Source organism: Teleopsis dalmanni, chromosome 2, assembly GCF_002237135.1.
Source record: "Teleopsis dalmanni isolate 2A chromosome 2, ASM223713v2, whole genome shotgun sequence".
NCBI classification, from domain to species: domain Eukaryota; kingdom Metazoa; phylum Arthropoda; class Insecta; order Diptera; family Diopsidae; genus Teleopsis; species Teleopsis dalmanni.
This window is the reverse complement of record NC_051847.1, coordinates 164,594,846-164,612,609: the sequence shown is the minus strand read 5'-3', so window position 1 is coordinate 164,612,609 and position 17,764 is coordinate 164,594,846. Positions and strand designations below refer to the sequence as shown.

The following is a 17,764-nucleotide window of genomic DNA, read 5'->3' as shown; positions in this document are numbered from 1 at the left end:
ATCTTTAAAATTATTAAAATTAAAAACATGAATAAATTATTTAGTATAATTATTTTTTTGCATTTTGAAAGAATTGTACATCAAGAGTTTTAATAATATTTTAATTCATTTTCTGCTGACCAAATCTATTAAAAACATTTCACCAAATTCTGCATTTTTCTTCCTTCTTATTCATGTTACTGCCCAGAGGACACTCATAAGCCTTAGAGAAATCTTCCATATTGCTTAGTGTACCCAAAACTCTATATTTGTCAATAGTGTGTTCATCATCAAGTTCTTTCACATAGTGTTCTTCTTTATACGACGCACAATATAATTGTGCAAACCCTACAAAGAACACTTGTTCTGGTGATAAATTTAGACCAGGCATGTCTTCATCTTTAAATGTTGTCACCAGGTCACCTTCCTTATTCAATTCCTTCATATATTTGCGGTACGAATTAAGTGCGGCACGAAGTCCACCATTATCTGCTATATTTTCATCTTTGGTTAGATATCCGTTAATTGTGCGATTTATTTCTGGTATCAAATAGTCAGTAAAATGTTGTTCATAGCAATCTGTTCGATTATTGAATACTTCTTCAGTTTCCTCCGTCCACCAATTGCGTATATCACCATTGCTATCGAACCGTGCTCCGACTGTATCAAAACCGTGTGTAAACTCATGTCCCACACCATAACCTAAACCACTGAATTTCAAGGAATTCGGCCAGGATTTATGATAAATTGGCGGATGTAAAACACCAGCCATTACATTAATTGAGTTGTCGAAAGGAAAGTAAAAAGAATTGACTTGCATGCCTATCATAAATTCAAGAGGCTTTGTTTCATTATTAATGTCTTCGTTATGTAGACCAAGATATCGGTTCATAAAAGATATAAATTTCTTTAAATTTATATTATTCTGCTCATAGTTGTCTGGATCAAAAGCTAGGTTATTTATTTCGCGAATGAGACGTTCAGACATAATCGGATCATCGAAATTTCCAATTCGTGATTGTATTGTGGATTCTTTTAATAAAGCTTCAGTGCGTGTTTTTTCATCCAACCATTCTGCTTGTTGTATTTGTTGGCGTACACTTTTCTGTATCTCCTGAACCAATGTGGTAACTTCGGTTTTTATTTCTTCATTAAAATATTTCTGAAAATGAATACTCGCAACTTACATTATTTGTTATAGAATTTAAGTGGTTCGTTATAGAAATTTTATAGCATTTATTAACTCAGTGTAACTTACCTCTAAATAAAGCTTATCGATCAAAAATCGAAAAGTATACTGTATATCCATGAGGCAATAATCCTTTTGGAATTCCTTCTTTTTAAGTTTAGCGTCCATTCCGTATAAAAATTTAAGTGCTAAATAATTCGCTGCAGCTTCTTTGTGTTCATTACAGACGGTGTTCAACTTATTATAAAGAGAAGAAAAATGATAATAGTTTGTAACGAATTCATTGAATTTTTGACCCATCCAAGCTATATCAAAGTAATCTCTCCAAAATGGTTCTACATCTACTTCAGCAGACTCTTCAAATTCATCCCTTGGTTTTAATATTGCTCGCCAAAAATCAAAGATTTCATCTACGATTTGTGATATCTTCCCCTCTTCTACTCCATATACACTTAAGTAGTGCCGAATACTCTTTTCATTACTTATGTAACTTTGCGTCGTATTTGAAGCTATATTATCACTGTTAACTACATAATCAAAACCTAAATCTTGTTTTTTGAAATAGGGTGGAAATGGATATAATGAACGGATATCTTCCTTAATTAATCCATCAGCATTGAAGTTGGTAAGATGAGCACTCATATTAAACCAACTAAAGTTGGCTGATTGCCAAGTTTCATCAATAGCTGGAAAACCCCCAATCGATTTGATAACATCAATATATACTTGCGACATTGTTGTTGGGTATAAATCTGCTGATAAGCACGACTGATAAAACTGCTGGGCTAGTTTAAACTCATTAGCATATTCGTCTGTTAAGTTTTCAACAGAATCATTTAACATCTTTTCTAAGGCATCGTTTAATGTATACTTAATATCTCTACCATTGCTTCGTTTGTGTTCGGTGTACCGTTCTTCAATAACATTTTTCCAATTTCCGCAAGCATACTCATAAAAATCATCACACGGATTTACACTTTCATTCATAAATGTTTTCATTAACTTTGCATATTCAATTCGGTACTGTAAATCTGTATTTTCTGGCACATTTATAGACACGTCATTCTCGATTACGTTGTTTGATCTCACAAAATCAATTGAGTCCGTCGGTTTCGAGATAACCCACATTACCTGGACTAAGAGCAGTAATACAAGCACACGTGACTTCATCACTTCATACACTTTTACTTTCTAATGTGATAAATTATTGATTTCACGGCTTTGCGAATGATACTTTTGATACTAAAGTAATCTAGACACAGAGCAACGTAGATTATGGAATCATCTAACACAATTAAGAGTCAAATTCTAACTAATTGAACTCAAATCAAAATCAGCTTTCACAAACCTTATGCTTTCACTTTGAAGATCTTGAACGAGTACTTATCTGTGCAAACGGAAGTCCATCAGAGATCATTATGTTCATTATCTTTGCAAGTATCAGTTTCTATTTTGGTGTTGTGTCTATAAATTGGCACAAATATTTTATGGATGAGTCAATCAATTCATCCACTTATCAGTTTACTAAACCAGAATTATGTAGAACTGAACTTGACTTGTGCTAAAACTAAGCACAAGTTAATTAAAAAGATTAATTTCGAGTTGATGAGCATAATATCGAAAAGATAGAATTGTCTCCGGAGAGCAAGATAGTTTTGTGTTTAAGTATTTCTGCTTAGGAATAAAATATTGTTATCAAGTAAAGCCCGAAATTAGATTTCAACTGTGGATTTTATTAAAACTTTTTCTGCTTATATTCATTTTCTTAAAGTCTTAATGGCGTTAAGCAAATAAAATCCTTGCTTGTCATAACTTTCTAAACATTTTATACTCCTACACATCGAGATATGTACAGACTTGTTATGTACAAATTTTAGCTTTAGCTTTAATTCTGCTGAGTCACTTTAGTGCAAGTCATATTTTGTAGAAGAATTGTAAAGTTCTCATGGTAATGCACTTAATCTTCCATAATCTAACTCGGACAGAGTTTAAGTTGTTATAGTATGTGGGGTTCTATAATAACAATAAGTATAGTATATCTTTTCAGTTATCCATTTCTTGCAAATCTATAAGATATTCATTCAACATCCTATGATTTCGTTCTACTGTTCCTATTGATTCATGATGATATGGTGTTGAAGTTCGCTTTTCTTAATTTAATTCTTTACATATTCGTTTGCAGGGTTTTAAGACTTCCATATATGAGTATGAATTCTTCACCATTGATTTTGCGAATGCAGTGGGATTTTTATTTTCAGTTTGTTATGCCTAATGTCCCTCGACAATAAATGCACACAGATTGAGTAGTTTAAAATTACTAACTCTTATTCCTTGTATTGTCTTATTTTCATAATTGTAATTAGATACGGTGCCTTGTATTTATAATCAATAATACAATTTATCTATACAAAAGTATTTAAGGAAATAATGGAATTTCCCTTTGGATACTTAAATGATCAACAATGTCCTTTTCAAACAACATCCGGTTGACGAGAACATTAAGTTTAGATTATTTATCATTTAAAATAAACAACATTATAAGCCGTTTTTGTTGCTTAGTCTATTGGTTTGTAAGACAAACTTAAATTGATAAATATGTGGATCAAATCCACATAACAAGGTATGTGGTATTTCGTTAATACATATTGTATTATTAGAATATACCGAAATCCGTTATATAGTCCGAGTTTCCAGGTTCCACGGTGTCCATAGTTCAAACTTCGCATGATACAGGTAGTGTATCTGTTTTAGTCATCCTTCTTTTTCTATATATTGTGATTTTAACTGCATTACAAATTTTGCAATTATTTATATAGTTTTTTGTCATTTTTGAAAGATTTCTGCAAATTTCGGCATTTTCTGATACTGATACTGTTGCTACCCAAATATGAAGTTGATCCAGCTCCATTCTTTGGATTCTTTTTGTAATGATAGTAATAAACGATGTCCTTATATTACTAGGCGTAACATCATTTTTATTGTTGGTAGTCGATTGTTTTTTAGCTGCTCCTGTCAGGACATATATTTTTTTGGTATCATTTTTATCAGTTTTTCAGCGTTTAGCTGATTTCTAGAAGTCTGCATTCGTATTCATGTTGTCTGCTTGAAAATAATACCAAAGTCGTAATCCATTAAATAGAATCGTACTCTAGTCAATTTAGATGAAGTATTCTTATGTTTAAATAAGCCAACTAGGGGTATATTTAAAAAGTGAACTTTCTACCATGAATGCTAAGAAGTTATTAAGTTCATGTTCATTTACAGCTTTATTAGCCTATACAATTGGTCTATTTTGTCCCGGTTCTCTTTTAGATAAAATTTCACCTAAGTAAACGTTAGTAATTTACTTAAAAGTTAGACCGATTCGAATAGCAAAGAAAGGCAAAGACAAAAATTTTTTATTTAATTTATTGAAATTTGGCTGACCATACAACGCTGTTTCGAGTATTGCCAAGTACTCTTCATCAGTGGTCTTTGGAAATAATCGAATTTTTATTTAATTAGTTTATAGTCCGTATATAATTTGTTTGGACTGCAAGTGCCAGGCTTAGAACTCGTGCCTGTCAAATTAGAAGCGATGACTAATCGTGTTTATCCACAAGAAGCCAAGGCTGCACAAACTTTCAATGCTCAAGTTCCAGGTTTTATTGTCACTTATTTTTATTTAATTAGTGACACCAACCAAAGCACTTGCCGTGCTTTAAATTAGAACGAGCTTATAAACTACAGCTTTATTTGGAAACACAAGTTCAACGAATTGAAAGTTAAAATTTACGTTTGTTTAAATTTATTTTAAGATTGGATTCCAGAAGTTTTTAAACAACTTTTTCTAAATCTCTATTATGAGGTTGTAAATTTGATCCGTAAACTATAGTGTCATCTACATTTAGAAATGCTGCTTCTTGTAGATCATATAGTGCAATGATGACATTTTTGAAAACAAAATATTACAATTTTTAATACAAAAGGTAGTGTCCGGGCTTAGTTGAGAATGCTGTTAAAGGTTTTGGTTTTTACCCAAGAGAATTTGATAAAATGAACTTGTCATATCCAGTGTTGAAAAATATTTTGCTTTACCAATTTTATCTAATACTTAATGGAAAGAGTTAATGGAAAATTATAGTGTACCATTTTTTTATTAAGTGATCTGAATTCAATCACAGGTCTCCATGACTCCACATTGGTAAATTAACAATGATAAATATGTGGACTGAAAGAAGGCTCTATTGTACCTTGATGTAATAAGTTTTGAACTTGATTCTCTTTTTCTTTTATATATGTGTGAGATGATCTATAATTTTTCATGTATACAGGTTATCACAAACATCGTTATATTGTTCGTTTAATTATTTGTGGTTAAAACGGCTCATTCTTGTATTTATTACAAATCCACAGTTCTTCTTGCTTAGCATTTTTATCCAATCCTTTTATATATATATCTTCATTCATAGTATTAATTTGATTATTATTCTCAAATTTAAGTACGTTTTACTGATTTAATGGATCCATAAATAAATTCAAATTTTTCAAACAATTGTCAGTTTCAGTTGAATTTAGAATATTAATGTTTGTTTCCAAATACTGATATTATAGAATTGGCCCCAAAAACTCCTGGCAGAACTTCATTAGCATGAATCAAACTGTCTCTATAAACTATAAACTATAAACTATTAGTTTATATTTATTGAAACAATTTGTTTTTGGAATTAATATTTATTTGTCATTATTTATAAAGTGTTCAGATGTATTGAAATATTTTCTTGCGGTTCTAAAGTTTATATAGTTAGAACAAATGTTTTAAAATCAATTTTACAGTTGTATTTTATTAGAAAATCTGTCCCTTTAATGCCGTCAGTAATTATGTTAACTTCATATTACTTACTTACTTATTTGGCTATAACACCCGTTATCGAATTCTGGCCTAATGCAAAATGTTTCTCCAAGACCTTCTACTGCATGCGCGTTCGGTAAGTACTTTTTCAACTTGACCGTAGTCAAGTAGACACCGTAGACACGGTTTGCCTCTACGTGTTCTTCCCTTAACTACTGCTTTAAATACCTTCTTCGCTGGAGCATTGTTATTCATTCTCACGGCATTGCCAAGCCAGCGAAGCCTCTAAATATTAATGGGCTGAATTATAGCAATGTTGTGATAAAGTTCATACAGTGTTTCTTCGATATTTTTTGATAATGTCCATATTTCTGCCACATACAGAAACATAGGTAGCATAAGCGATCTATAGAGCGAAAGTTTTTAATTGTGCACATTCGTAAAATATTGATTCGAAATTGAAAAGATACAGGTTTGGAGAGACTCTATCCTACATTCAAAAGTTACAGGTATTGTTCAAAGTTATTCTGCAGAGTCGTATTAACTTTGCAGGAATATCGAGCTCAGACAATTATAATCGAAAAAAGTGGCGGATGTCAATCTTGTATTCATGGGCTTTTTTTAGGGTTTGTCACAGTTTGAATATCTGAACAATGGTAGAGCGATCAAGTCCAAAGCAGCACTGATAAAGCCCAATCAGTGAGTTGGCATATGGCTTCAAGCTTTCACACAGTACAGCTGAAAGAACCTTGTACGCAAATCATTGGGTCGGCTTTTTTCAAAACAGGACAAAGGGCACTAAGATTCCAATCGTTGGGCATACTTTCCTCAAACCGCAGTACGTTATGTCTAGGAAGTGAAATTTCAACACCGTCGTTTTCGATTTGAGACTCAGACAACATTTCTCCAAAGGCGGAATTAGTGTTATTCATCGCATGATAGTAGTTTAAAGAAATATTCCTTCCATATTTTCAGCACATTCTTTGTATCCGTAATCAGATTACTATTTTCGTTCTTACAGGTTGATGCTGCAGGCTTAAATCCTTGTATCAGACGGTTAACTTTTTGATAGAAACTATGGGCATCATTTTTTTTTCTATGCACCTCGATTTCCTCTCGCTTGCGCCAATGGCCTTAGGAAATATTTCAATTTTTTTTTAATTAGTTTATTATCCATTTATAATTTACTTGGACTGCAAGTGTCAGGTTTAGAACTCTTTGTTTTTATAAATTGAATATTTAATTGATATATTGTGACGACTATAATAAACAACGATATCGTCACAACAATAAATTTACTATTAGCAATAATTTCCTTCCTTCTCTATAACCCAATTTCCCTAATGTACGCCCCTGCCTTCTGGCTTAGATAAATCTAGCTTGCTAGGTACTAAGTCTATTTTTTCTCCTCTCTCCCTTGATTACTGGAATGAAGTTTTCACATTGTTGTGGAAATCTGCTCCATTCATTCCTTAGAGGTGGTTTTAGTGGGTTCAAGTCTCACACTGTGGCCTTCGATGCTTTCCACCTACTGCCCAAAAAAAAAGCAAAAATGACTTGGTCACAGCACTTAAAACAGTGTGCATCATAGAAGTTAAGAAATTTATATTATAGACCATTGATTCGCAACCTTCCAGCGTAGCCTAGTCGGTAACGCTGATTCCCAGCAACGTAGCCTTGTCAGTAACATTGATTCCCAACCTTCCAGAGTAGCCTAGTCGGTAACGGTGATTCTGAGCAACATAGCCTAGTCGGTACCCTTCCTAATACTAATCGGATTTTTCTGATTCAGGAATTATTTTAAAAATTATAATTTTGGTAGTTAATAGATTATAAATATATTGTAAAATAAAGGATAATATATAAAAAATAAAAATAAGACTAAAAATTTACACATGGTTTAAATTTATTACACTACGAGAAGATTCAGGATTTCAAAGAAATATTCTTGTAACTACTCTAGCGGACCGTGGGCTACCCCAGCTGTCAACGGCCGTAAATGGTTTCATTACAATATAAATGGTCAAATATATCAATTATCAATATCAATATTTAATTTTTTTTTGATGATTATTTTTAAACTGAAGCTTATAAAAGCTTACAAAAGTTCTATCAGCTGCATAATGTGAATGTTCATTCATTAATAAATAAAAGACTAATAATAAAAGACGTGTCGCTTAAAACTTAACATGCAAAACCAAAAACAAAATGCACAAAGATCAGCCCATTTTCCTGAAAGGGCTTAACGGATAAACCTACTACAAGGGTGTCATATCTTAAAACTTCTATTGATTTTTGGAAGAAAATGAAAAATTCCAGTCTACTGTCAACTATTTATAACTGTTGTGTGTGTTAATGAGTAAATTTAAATATTTTAAAAAAGTAATTTTTTTAGTAAAATTTGTGAAAAAGAATAACATATTAGTAATTGTGAAGAAGTTAATTATTTGTTAAGGAGTTTTTAATTTCTTTGTTTATTAAAAAGAACAATACTTGAATAAATACAAAACACAATCTTTAAAATAAAAGCAAAAAGTTATAAGACAATTGCAAGAAAAATAAAACTGCTCATGATAAATACTGCTCATTTAGCATTAACTAGTAATGTTAGAAGTTTGAAAATTATATAGACGAATTTATTCACAATCTTGTACTACCTATATCTATATTCATATAAAAAACTTTTTATGAAATTCCATCGCAAATTTGTTTGAATTTTTTCTACTTGTCATATGTTTACTGGTCTATCTTTAAATTTTTAAATATATACATCTAATAGATTTACGGATATATTAAAAAATTTTTTTTTTATTAACAATAATAAATGCTTCACAATTTAAATTTTCTGTTCTTATATTTTATTATATTTATATTTTATTTATAATAAATTTAAATTTATTAATAGTTATTTATTTATATAACAAAATTCTTATCGCATTATAGTGGTGTTCACTGAACATACTCACTTATACATCCAAAAAATCAAGACAGAGTATAAGCTTTTTCGATGGCTTGCAAGTATGGCAAAAAATGCATGCTGGCCTGTATTGACATCACTTTTGCAATCTATGAAGTGTTATGTTTTGACAAATAGCAAAAATTTCATAATGCGATCAAATTATATTTTGTATAAAAATGAATAATTAACATAGATTGAAAATTAAAATGCATACAAAATTAAGAAGAATAGGAAAAATGTTAAAAATTTCAAAATAAAACAATGAAATTTTTCTTTTACATGAACATGTAATACATATTAAGAACGTATGCAATACAAAAAATCCCAAAAAGTCTCTCATTTGGATTAGCATCAACTTAGCCTAACTCGCACACGTCCTAATATCGTATTTGCACAAAGCATTGTTACTAATAAAAAACATAACTCAAAAATATGCTGTTTCAGTGCGACTATCTTCAAACAAATAACAATTTTTTAGAATTATAAGTTGCTTTGGAGTATGTAGGACGTTACATTTATATATTTAATTTTGTACATAAAGCATAATATATTTCAAATAAATTATCTAAAACTAAAGCCCAAATAATATTATATGCTATCAATCGAAATGCTGTTATCAAAATTAAGGTGATAAATTTATTTATTTCTTAAATATTTGTTGAATTAATAAATACCTTAACTGAACATACGACAACAATTTATTTGACATTTAGCACATCTGTTGAGTTCGGTCCTAGTGCAATGAGTGCTACAAAACTTGTAAAAAATAAACAAAAGCCAAAAGTAAAAACAATTCTTGCAAATCCTTATAAAATTGTTTGGTAAAGAATCATATCTACTTTTAATAAACAAATTTAATAATTTTTTTTTTTATTTTAGTCCGACATTAACAGACGATGATTTTAACTGCTTCCGAAAACTGTTAAGTGATGTCGTTCGAAAAAGTGAGAAGCAACCTCTTGAATACGCCACCGAAGTGCACATAAAAATTGGCCTAGAAAGCAGTCTGCGTGCTATCAACAACAAACAATGCTCATGTGTATTAATATCACATAGCATTAAGCCGCGATATCTTATCGGTCTTATAACAAGAAATGTAGAGGTGCATAACGATACAGCGCCGGTATTTGTGCAAGTTCAATTGGAAGAATTTATTTTGGATTTATTTGGAATTAAAGCACTTTCTTTGGTTTTGCCCAAAGATATAAGAGAAGTTTGTGAAAAACTAGGAAGTTGGATAAATGCGCATAAAAGGCTAAGAAAAGTAAAGACGATAGAAGAACCTAAACTAATAAAGAAAGTTAGATCTAAAAATAACTCCAACGTCCACATAAACTCTAAAGAATCTATATCACAAATTGATATTACACCAGTTTCTATGGAAGTACAGCAAACTCAAAATACTTTGAGTGAAGATTTTATTTCTTTATCAAATCCAAAAGCTAATTTCAAATTTGATAAGTTAGAATTAAATGAGGATAAAGACAATCTTGCAAACGCTTTAAGTAAAATTGCACATATCAAAGATCACTCAACAGCCGCTGCAGATTTGAAAAATGATGCAAGTGAGACTGAAAGAAGCAGTGGCAGTTTCAGTACCAGCAGCAGCAGCACTAGCACCAACACTTTCAGCAGCAGTGAACTTGAATCAGAAGTTGACGAATTTTTAGGCAATTATCAACCACTTACCGTGCACAAAATAATTCCGAATCCAAAAAGATTAAATAAAAAGAAACTTAAAAAGAACTCAAATGTTAAAAAATAAATTGTAAAATTATATTTAATTATTATTGAAAACGAAATAAATAAATAATGGAATAAAAAGATACAAAAAATATACAAATGGAACGTAAATAAAAAGAAACTTAAAAAGAACTCAAATGTTAAAAAATAAATTGTAAAATTATATTTAATTATTATTGAAAACGAAATAAATAAATAATGGAATAAAAAGATACAAAAAATATACAAATGGAACGTAAATAAAAAGAAACTTAAAAAGAACTCAAATGTTAAAAAATAAATTGTAAAATTATATTTAATTATTATTGAAAACGAAATAAATAAATAATGGAATAAAAAGATACAAAAAATATACAAATGGAACGTAAGAACGTAAGTTGGCAACGCGGCGATCAGCTGTGCAAACTTTAGGTTATGTTTACATTTTAGCGTAAATAATTTCCTGCATAATAATTTAAGAATATAAAATAAAAATGTTGCGAACATTTCGTGCATATCGTTTGAATAGAAATTTGCTAAGCACGCAGTTTAGAAAAGCAACGTCTACCTCAATCGAGCCAAATCAACGCTTACTTTGTACAAATAATATCCAAGGAAATTATCTGCAATCACTGTACAGAGATTTTCATTTGAACTTTACAAATAGGAAATACAACAAAAAAGACATCGAGGATGAGGATAGTGATGATGAGGAGGATATAGAATTTAAAGACGACCGTGATTCCAAAGTAGTTAAAGCCAAAGTAAACTCACTGCGTGCGGACCTTTTATTAAAAGCGGGCTTAGGCATGGCTAGGAAGTAAGTAAATGTAAACATGCCAGTTGGTTTGCATCAATGATCCAAATAAATTTTTTATTTCCAAAGCAAAATCGAACAGATTTTCTATGATAGTAAAATACGTGTCAATGGTACAAAGTTGCAGAAAAAAGGTTTGCAGGTTAGTGTATGGTACTTTATAGAAAATATCCCAATAATTTTTATTTACTTATTTCAGTTAGGTATAGGTGATGAAATTGATATAATAAAAGGTTTCAGCCAATCCAACGCCTCACATATAGTTATCTCACGAGTTATTATTTTATCAGCAAAGAATCGTGAAGAAGGTTTCGCAGTACAACTGCGTCGCTACAAAACACTTTTGATAGAGAATTATGAGGGCTTGAACGCCTATAAATCCTCACAAGCGGCAAATCAATGATGTGATGTAGTTAGTTACTTAGTTAGTTAGTTAACAAATTTTAATGGCTTTCTTATTTTTGAATTGAAATTGTTAATTTTATATGCAATTTAAGGATTTAGCGACAAAAGAACTAAGAACAATATTTTTAGAAATTATAGATTCATTAAAAATATTATTTTCTTAAATAATAACAGTAAAATGTTAGTTTATTTAAAATTACCTTAGAGATTTTTTATTTCATTAAATCACATATTACAATTCTTTATATCTCATATTAAACGCTTGTAATATTGAACTACCTTGCAGTATATGTATATAAAAATATTTTAATCATAGTTAGTAGATATAGAAAATAAGAGGCTATATCGGTTACGAGACTAGTAATATAAACAAGAAGCGAATATTTAAGTACAACAGAAATGCGTAAGTTTATAGAATAAAATAAGCAAAATACATAATTAATAATCATTTTAAAAATTGACATTCAAATATTAAAGATAAAAATAAGATTATATTCTATATAGTGATTTGTACGAAAGCTTCAAGAGCTAAAGAAGTAGTTTAAAGATATACTATATTATGGAACATGAACTAACCCTAAAGAAAAAAATATCGTAGACAAACCATTAGGAAAATAAAACGCTAGGACTACGCCTCTATCTATCTATCTCGGTTTGACACCATTTTTTGCTTTATCAAATCTTTGAAATGTGTTACCAGGAAGACTATGTAGTTCACTGAAAAAGTATGATATTTAGCTTGTAATAAACGTTCTCAGAATTTCAAAAGAACAAATAATATGCAATTCCTTTGTTCTTTGAAGTGCGACATCGATTAATAAATGGTGAACATAAAATCTTTGATTTATCCATAACAAAAAACGCAGTCTATGAGTTTTTTTTATGCTTAAAACAAGACGGATGTGCAATCATATAATATTAATTTATATTCATGAAAGCACAAATGAACTTTTTGCCCAAGTACCCCACACCACACCACTCCAATCTAACCTAACCTATAATTTTATTTCGAGTTATTCTTCCAAACTTAAACATTTCATATTACATGAAAAAATAAATTAATAAAAAGAAAAACATAAATAAATTATTTATTATGTATAATTTAAATAAATTCTTTTCATTTGTAAAGAATTTTACATCAAACGTTTTAATAACATATTTTATTCATTTTCTGTTGACCAAATCTATTAAAAACACTTCACCAAATTCTGCATTTTTCTTCCTTCTTATTCATTTTGCTACCTAATGGACACTCATAAACCTTAGAGAAATCTTCCATATTAGTTAAAGCACCCAAAACTCTATATTTGTCAATAGGGTGTTCACTGGTTAGTTCCTCCCAATAGTGTTCTTCTTTGTATGATGCACACCACAGTTGTGCAAAACCTACAAAGAACAGTTGTTCTGGTGATAAATTTAGACCAGGCATGTCTTCATCTTTAAATGTTGTCACCAGGTCACCTTCCTTATTCAATTCCTTCATATATTTGCGGTACGAATTAAGTGCGGCACGAAGTCCACCATTATCTGCTATATTCTCATCTTTGGTTAGATTTCCGTTAATATTGCGATTTATTTCTGGTATCAAATAATCATTAAAATGTTGAACATAACAATCTGTGCGATTATTAAATACTTTTCCAGTTTTTTTCGTCCACCAGTATCGTTCGCCACCATTGCTATCGTAGTGTGCTCCAACTGTATCAAAACCGTGTGTAAACTCATGTCCCACAAGATATCCTAATGTACCGAATTTTAAAGAATTCGGCCATGATTTATGATAAGCTGGCGGATGCAAAATGCCCGCCATTACATTTATTGAGTTGTCGATATTGTAGTAAAAAGAATTGACTTGCTTGCCTATCATTAATTCGAGAGGCTTCGTTTCATTATGAATGTCTTCGTTATAAAGACCAAGATATCGGTTTATAAATATTCTAAATTTCTTTAAATTTATATTATTCTGCTCATAGTTGTCTGGATCAAAAGTTAGATTATTTATTTCGCGAATGAGACGTTCAGACATAACCGGGTCATCGAAATTACCAATTCGTGATTGTACTGTGGATTCTTTTAATAAAGCTTCAGTGCGTGTTTTTTCATCCAACCATTCTGCTTGTTCTATTTGTTGGCGTACACTTTTCTGTATCTCCTGAACCAATGCGGTAACTTCGGTTTTTATTTCTTCATTGAAATATTTCTGAAAATGAATACTCGGAACTTACATTATTTGTTATAGAATTTAAGTGGTTCGTTATAGAAATTTTATAGCATTTATAAACTCAGTGTAACTTACCTCTAAATAAAGCTTATCGATCAAAAATCGAAAAGTATACTGTATATCCATAAGGCAATACTCCGTTTGGAATTCCTTCTTTTTAAGTTTAGCGTCCATTCTGTGTAAAAATTTGAGTGCTAAATAATTTGCTGCAGCTTCTTTGTGTTCATCACAGATGGTGTTCAACCTATTATAAAAATAGCTGCATGGATATTCTATAACGGACTCATTGAATTCTTGACCCATCCAAGCTATATCAAAATAATCACTCCAAAGAGCAAATGGTTCTACATCAAAAGTTGCTGAAATCATGTAGCATTTATTAATATCCTCTTCGAATTCATCCATTACTTTTAAGATTGCTCGCCAAAAATCAAAGATTTCATCTACGAGTTGTGATATCTTCCCCTCTTCTACTCCATATGCACTTAAGTAGTCTCGAATGCTTTTTTCATTATTTATATAACTTTGCGTCGTATTTGAAGCTATATTATCACTGTGAACTACATAATCAAACCCTAAATCTGGTAATTTAAAATAGGGTCCGAATGGGTATTGTGGAACAATAAAGTCATTAATTAATCCATCAACATCGTAGTTGGTGAGATGAGCACTCATATTGAACCAACTAAAGTTGTCTGATTGCCATGCTTTGTCTATAGCTGGAAAACCCCCAATCGATTTGATAACATCAATATATACTTGCGACATACTTATTGAGTGTAAATTTGCTGATAAGCACGACTGATAAAACTGCTGGGCTAGTTTAAATTCATTAGCATATTCTTCTGTTAAATTTTCAACAGAATCATTTAACATCTTTTCTACGGCATCGTTTAATTTATACTCAATATCGATAAGATTGCTACGTTTGTGTTCCGCTTGTCGTTCTTCAATAACATTTTTCCAATTTCCGCACGCATACTCATAAAAATCTTCACACGGATTTACACTCTCATTCATAAAACTTTGCAATATCTTCGCGTATTCAATTCGGTACTGTAAATCTGAATTTCCCGGTACATTAACAAACGCATCATTCTCGATTACGTTGTTTGATCTCACAAAATCAATTGAATCCGTCGGTTTCGAGATAACCCACATTACATGTACTGAGAGCAGTAATACAAGCACACGTGACTTCATCACTGAATGCAGTTTTACTTTCTAATGTGGTAAATGACTGATTTAAACGGCTTTCCGAACGATATAACTAAAGTAATCTAGACGCAGAGCAACACAAATTCTAGAATCATCTAGCACCTCTAAGAGTCAAATTCTAACTAACTGAGCACAAATCAAAATTAGCTTTCACAAATCTTATGCTCGCCGTTTGAAGGTCTTATACGAACACTTATCTTCATGAGCGCAAATCTGTCAAAGATCATTATGTTCATTATCTTTGCAAGTATCAGTGCCCACAAGTTGACAAAGCTACTTTGTGGATGAGCCATTAAATTCATCCACATGTCAGTCTACTAAACCAGAATAATGTTCTACTGAACTTGACCTATGCTAAGCACAAGCTGTAAGTTAATTAAAAAGATTAGTTCCGAATTGTTTCAACGATTGTATGTCATTGTTTGGGAGTATATGACGTAGAATCTTTCTGTCAATAACGAACCACTTAAAAGCTATTTATGAATAATTCTAATCTATTTTCAGCACAACTGTCTTAACTTTATTATGAATATATTTGATTAAATTGCTTAAGTCAGATGTGTAAGAGATCAACAGTATGGTATATATTATTATTGATAGTACATAAGTATAATTTATAAAATAATATTATATATAAAAAAATTCATGAATCAATAAGGAAATTAATTATGAAGGAATGTGAATAGTTGAAGAATATAGTCAGAATTTAGTTGAAAAATTTTGTTATCAGGCCTAAGATAACTGATCTTAATAGGTTCAGTGTTTGCACAAGAGAACAAAAAATATTTAGATATATACTTGAAAGACCTAGGTTATACCTAACCCGACATATTTTGAAAGGATATAGAGTGTAGATAACAATTCTCACTTATTCTTAAACTAAGCAATGGTGCACGTTCTAGTTATAATAATGTTGTGGAGTATCTATTGTTCTGTTCTAGAACTTAATGGGTATTACGATACCCATGTACGTATCGCAAAATATGATCTTAGCATGTAAAACATGCCAGTGTATCTAAAAAAAATTCATAATTATAAAACAATTAAATAATATATTTTTTTTATTCACTCGATTATCTATTGAAAAAAAAAACTAAGCTTTTTTAATAATTCAAAATCCAATAATTTAAGATGGAAAATTAGATTGAAAACCGTTTTAAAAACACCGAGGAATATTTATAACCGGTATAAAAATCTCAGAATCAATCACAGAACACTATGACAATAAAGAAAGTGTACCAACATTAAGCAACGACTAGGACCACTGTTTAGTTGTAGAAAATTTAATATCCGAAACGGAATGAAGTTCGGTTACGGTGGTAGCCTTGTGTATCGAAGTTCATTTAAGCACAACTAATGTCCCACTTTGTTTACACGGATGAGACATCGTCAGACCCGATGAACCACTTTAAAGTAAGAGTCCAAACATCTAGTGCACGAACAACATCTCTTTGAGAAGACGCGAATATAAGATGTTCATTTTCGAATAATCAAGCTAAGCTTGTGTGTGGTTTTCGGAAAAATCAACAATAATTTTAAAATTATAGAAAACAACGCATTAGATAATATTATGATTAATCCATTTAGCAGAAGAATGGATACGCTTCAATACTCAATTAATTGAAGGTTCGAATCTTCTCGACGTTGACTCAAAAAACAGGACTATTTTCTGTATGGCTGACACAAAAACAATATACAATCGCCAATATCTGAAGACTCTGGCATATTTAATTCGAATCATGTTCTTATAGTGAAAAGATAATGGTTAATGTAATATTCGGTTATTTTGAATGGACAAATCTTTTTATTTTTATGAATTATAGTGTTTATGGTTCACATCACCTTCTGACCACTTCGAATGAGAGATATGATTGTCCTAAAACAATATCATAGCAACGAAATCTTCAAAAATAATAGAGCCTTTATAGCAGTTCCGTATTTAGAAATTATTTTCGAGAAAGGATTTCAGATATTTATAGCAATATTAACAAATTTTGTCTTGAATTTACTCTCTTAACAAATAAGGTTCCAAGAAAGTGGAGTAACCTAAAAAAGCTAGTTTGATAAGAGAAATCAAACATATGCAATTTTATTTTGAGACACAAGATTTAGGATCTTAGCATAAATAAATAATTAGACTATTCAATAATTTTTTTCCATCAGATAAACCAGCTATAAAATAAACAAATGAAGTTAAATTTTTAAAGAAAATATTAAATTAATTCCATTGTGATTATTATACTATCTGAAATTGATACGTTAACACTGTATAGCATATATATTTTCATATATTATAAATATATATTTCCAATTCATTATCATTATTAATTAAATTGAACTTGAACCTGAATTGGGCGATTATCATTTCGTCGCAATCTATTAATGATTAAAATAAACTTCAATGGCTTAAATTAAAAACAGCT

The 17,764-nt window shown here is 30.5% G+C and overlaps 4 protein-coding genes across 4 annotated transcripts; 2 read left to right on the top strand and 2 right to left on the bottom strand.

The window, feature by feature from the left end:
* Positions 1–118: 118 nt before the first annotated feature.
* LOC119682340 (neprilysin-4-like) lies at positions 119–2,415 on the bottom strand. Its single transcript, XM_038095754.1, has 2 exons — positions 1,238–2,415; positions 119–1,141 (listed from the first exon to the last, which is right to left on the bottom strand). Exons 1-2 carry the CDS (start codon positions 2,336–2,338, stop codon positions 140–142), a joined length of 2,103 nt encoding a protein of 700 aa, XP_037951682.1. The 5' UTR covers positions 2,339–2,415; the 3' UTR covers positions 119–139.
* A 7,226-nt stretch (positions 2,416–9,641) lies between these two features.
* LOC119680210 lies at positions 9,642–10,705 on the top strand (the record flags this gene model as incomplete). Its single annotated transcript, XM_038092908.1, has 2 exons — positions 9,642–9,779; positions 9,838–10,705. Coding segments are annotated over exons 1-2 (948 nt in total), but the record flags the coding sequence as incomplete, so codon positions are not given.
* Positions 10,706–11,054: 349 nt separating this feature from the next.
* LOC119681708 (mitochondrial transcription rescue factor 1) lies at positions 11,055–12,014 on the top strand. Its single transcript, XM_038094971.1, has 3 exons — positions 11,055–11,500; positions 11,567–11,639; positions 11,697–12,014. Exons 1-3 carry the CDS (start codon positions 11,175–11,177, stop codon positions 11,898–11,900), a joined length of 603 nt encoding a protein of 200 aa, XP_037950899.1. The 5' UTR covers positions 11,055–11,174; the 3' UTR covers positions 11,901–12,014.
* Positions 12,015–13,027: 1,013 nt separating this feature from the next.
* Positions 13,028–15,424, bottom strand: LOC119686193 (endothelin-converting enzyme 1-like). The gene is made up of 2 exons (XM_038100697.1): positions 14,199–15,424; positions 13,028–14,102 (listed from the first exon to the last, which is right to left on the bottom strand). Exons 1-2 carry the CDS (start codon positions 15,324–15,326, stop codon positions 13,101–13,103), a joined length of 2,130 nt encoding a protein of 709 aa, XP_037956625.1. The 5' UTR covers positions 15,327–15,424; the 3' UTR covers positions 13,028–13,100.
* Between the last annotated feature and the right edge of the window lie 2,340 nt (positions 15,425–17,764).

What these genes read in the sequence shown, in the direction of transcription:
- LOC119682340 (XM_038095754.1), bottom strand. Translation starts at nt 2,338, where the DNA reads ATGAAGTCACGTGTGCTTGTATTACTGCTCTTAGTCCAGGTAATGTGG. An exon ending in TCGATAAGCTTTATTTAGAG is followed by an intron (nt 1,142 to 1,237) that starts GTAAGTTACACT and finishes ATTCATTTTCAG; the next exon opens with AAATATTTTAATGAAGAAAT.
- LOC119681708 (XM_038094971.1), top strand. Translation starts at nt 11,175, where the DNA reads ATGTTGCGAACATTTCGTGCATATCGTTTGAATAGAAATTTGCTAAGC. An exon ending in GGCTTAGGCATGGCTAGGAA is followed by an intron (nt 11,501 to 11,566) that starts GTAAGTAAATGT and finishes TTATTTCCAAAG; the next exon opens with CAAAATCGAACAGATTTTCT. An exon ending in TGCAGAAAAAAGGTTTGCAG is followed by an intron (nt 11,640 to 11,696) that starts GTTAGTGTATGG and finishes TACTTATTTCAG; the next exon opens with TTAGGTATAGGTGATGAAAT.
- LOC119686193 (XM_038100697.1), bottom strand. Translation starts at nt 15,326, where the DNA reads ATGAAGTCACGTGTGCTTGTATTACTGCTCTCAGTACATGTAATGTGG. An exon ending in TCGATAAGCTTTATTTAGAG is followed by an intron (nt 14,103 to 14,198) that starts GTAAGTTACACT and finishes ATTCATTTTCAG; the next exon opens with AAATATTTCAATGAAGAAAT.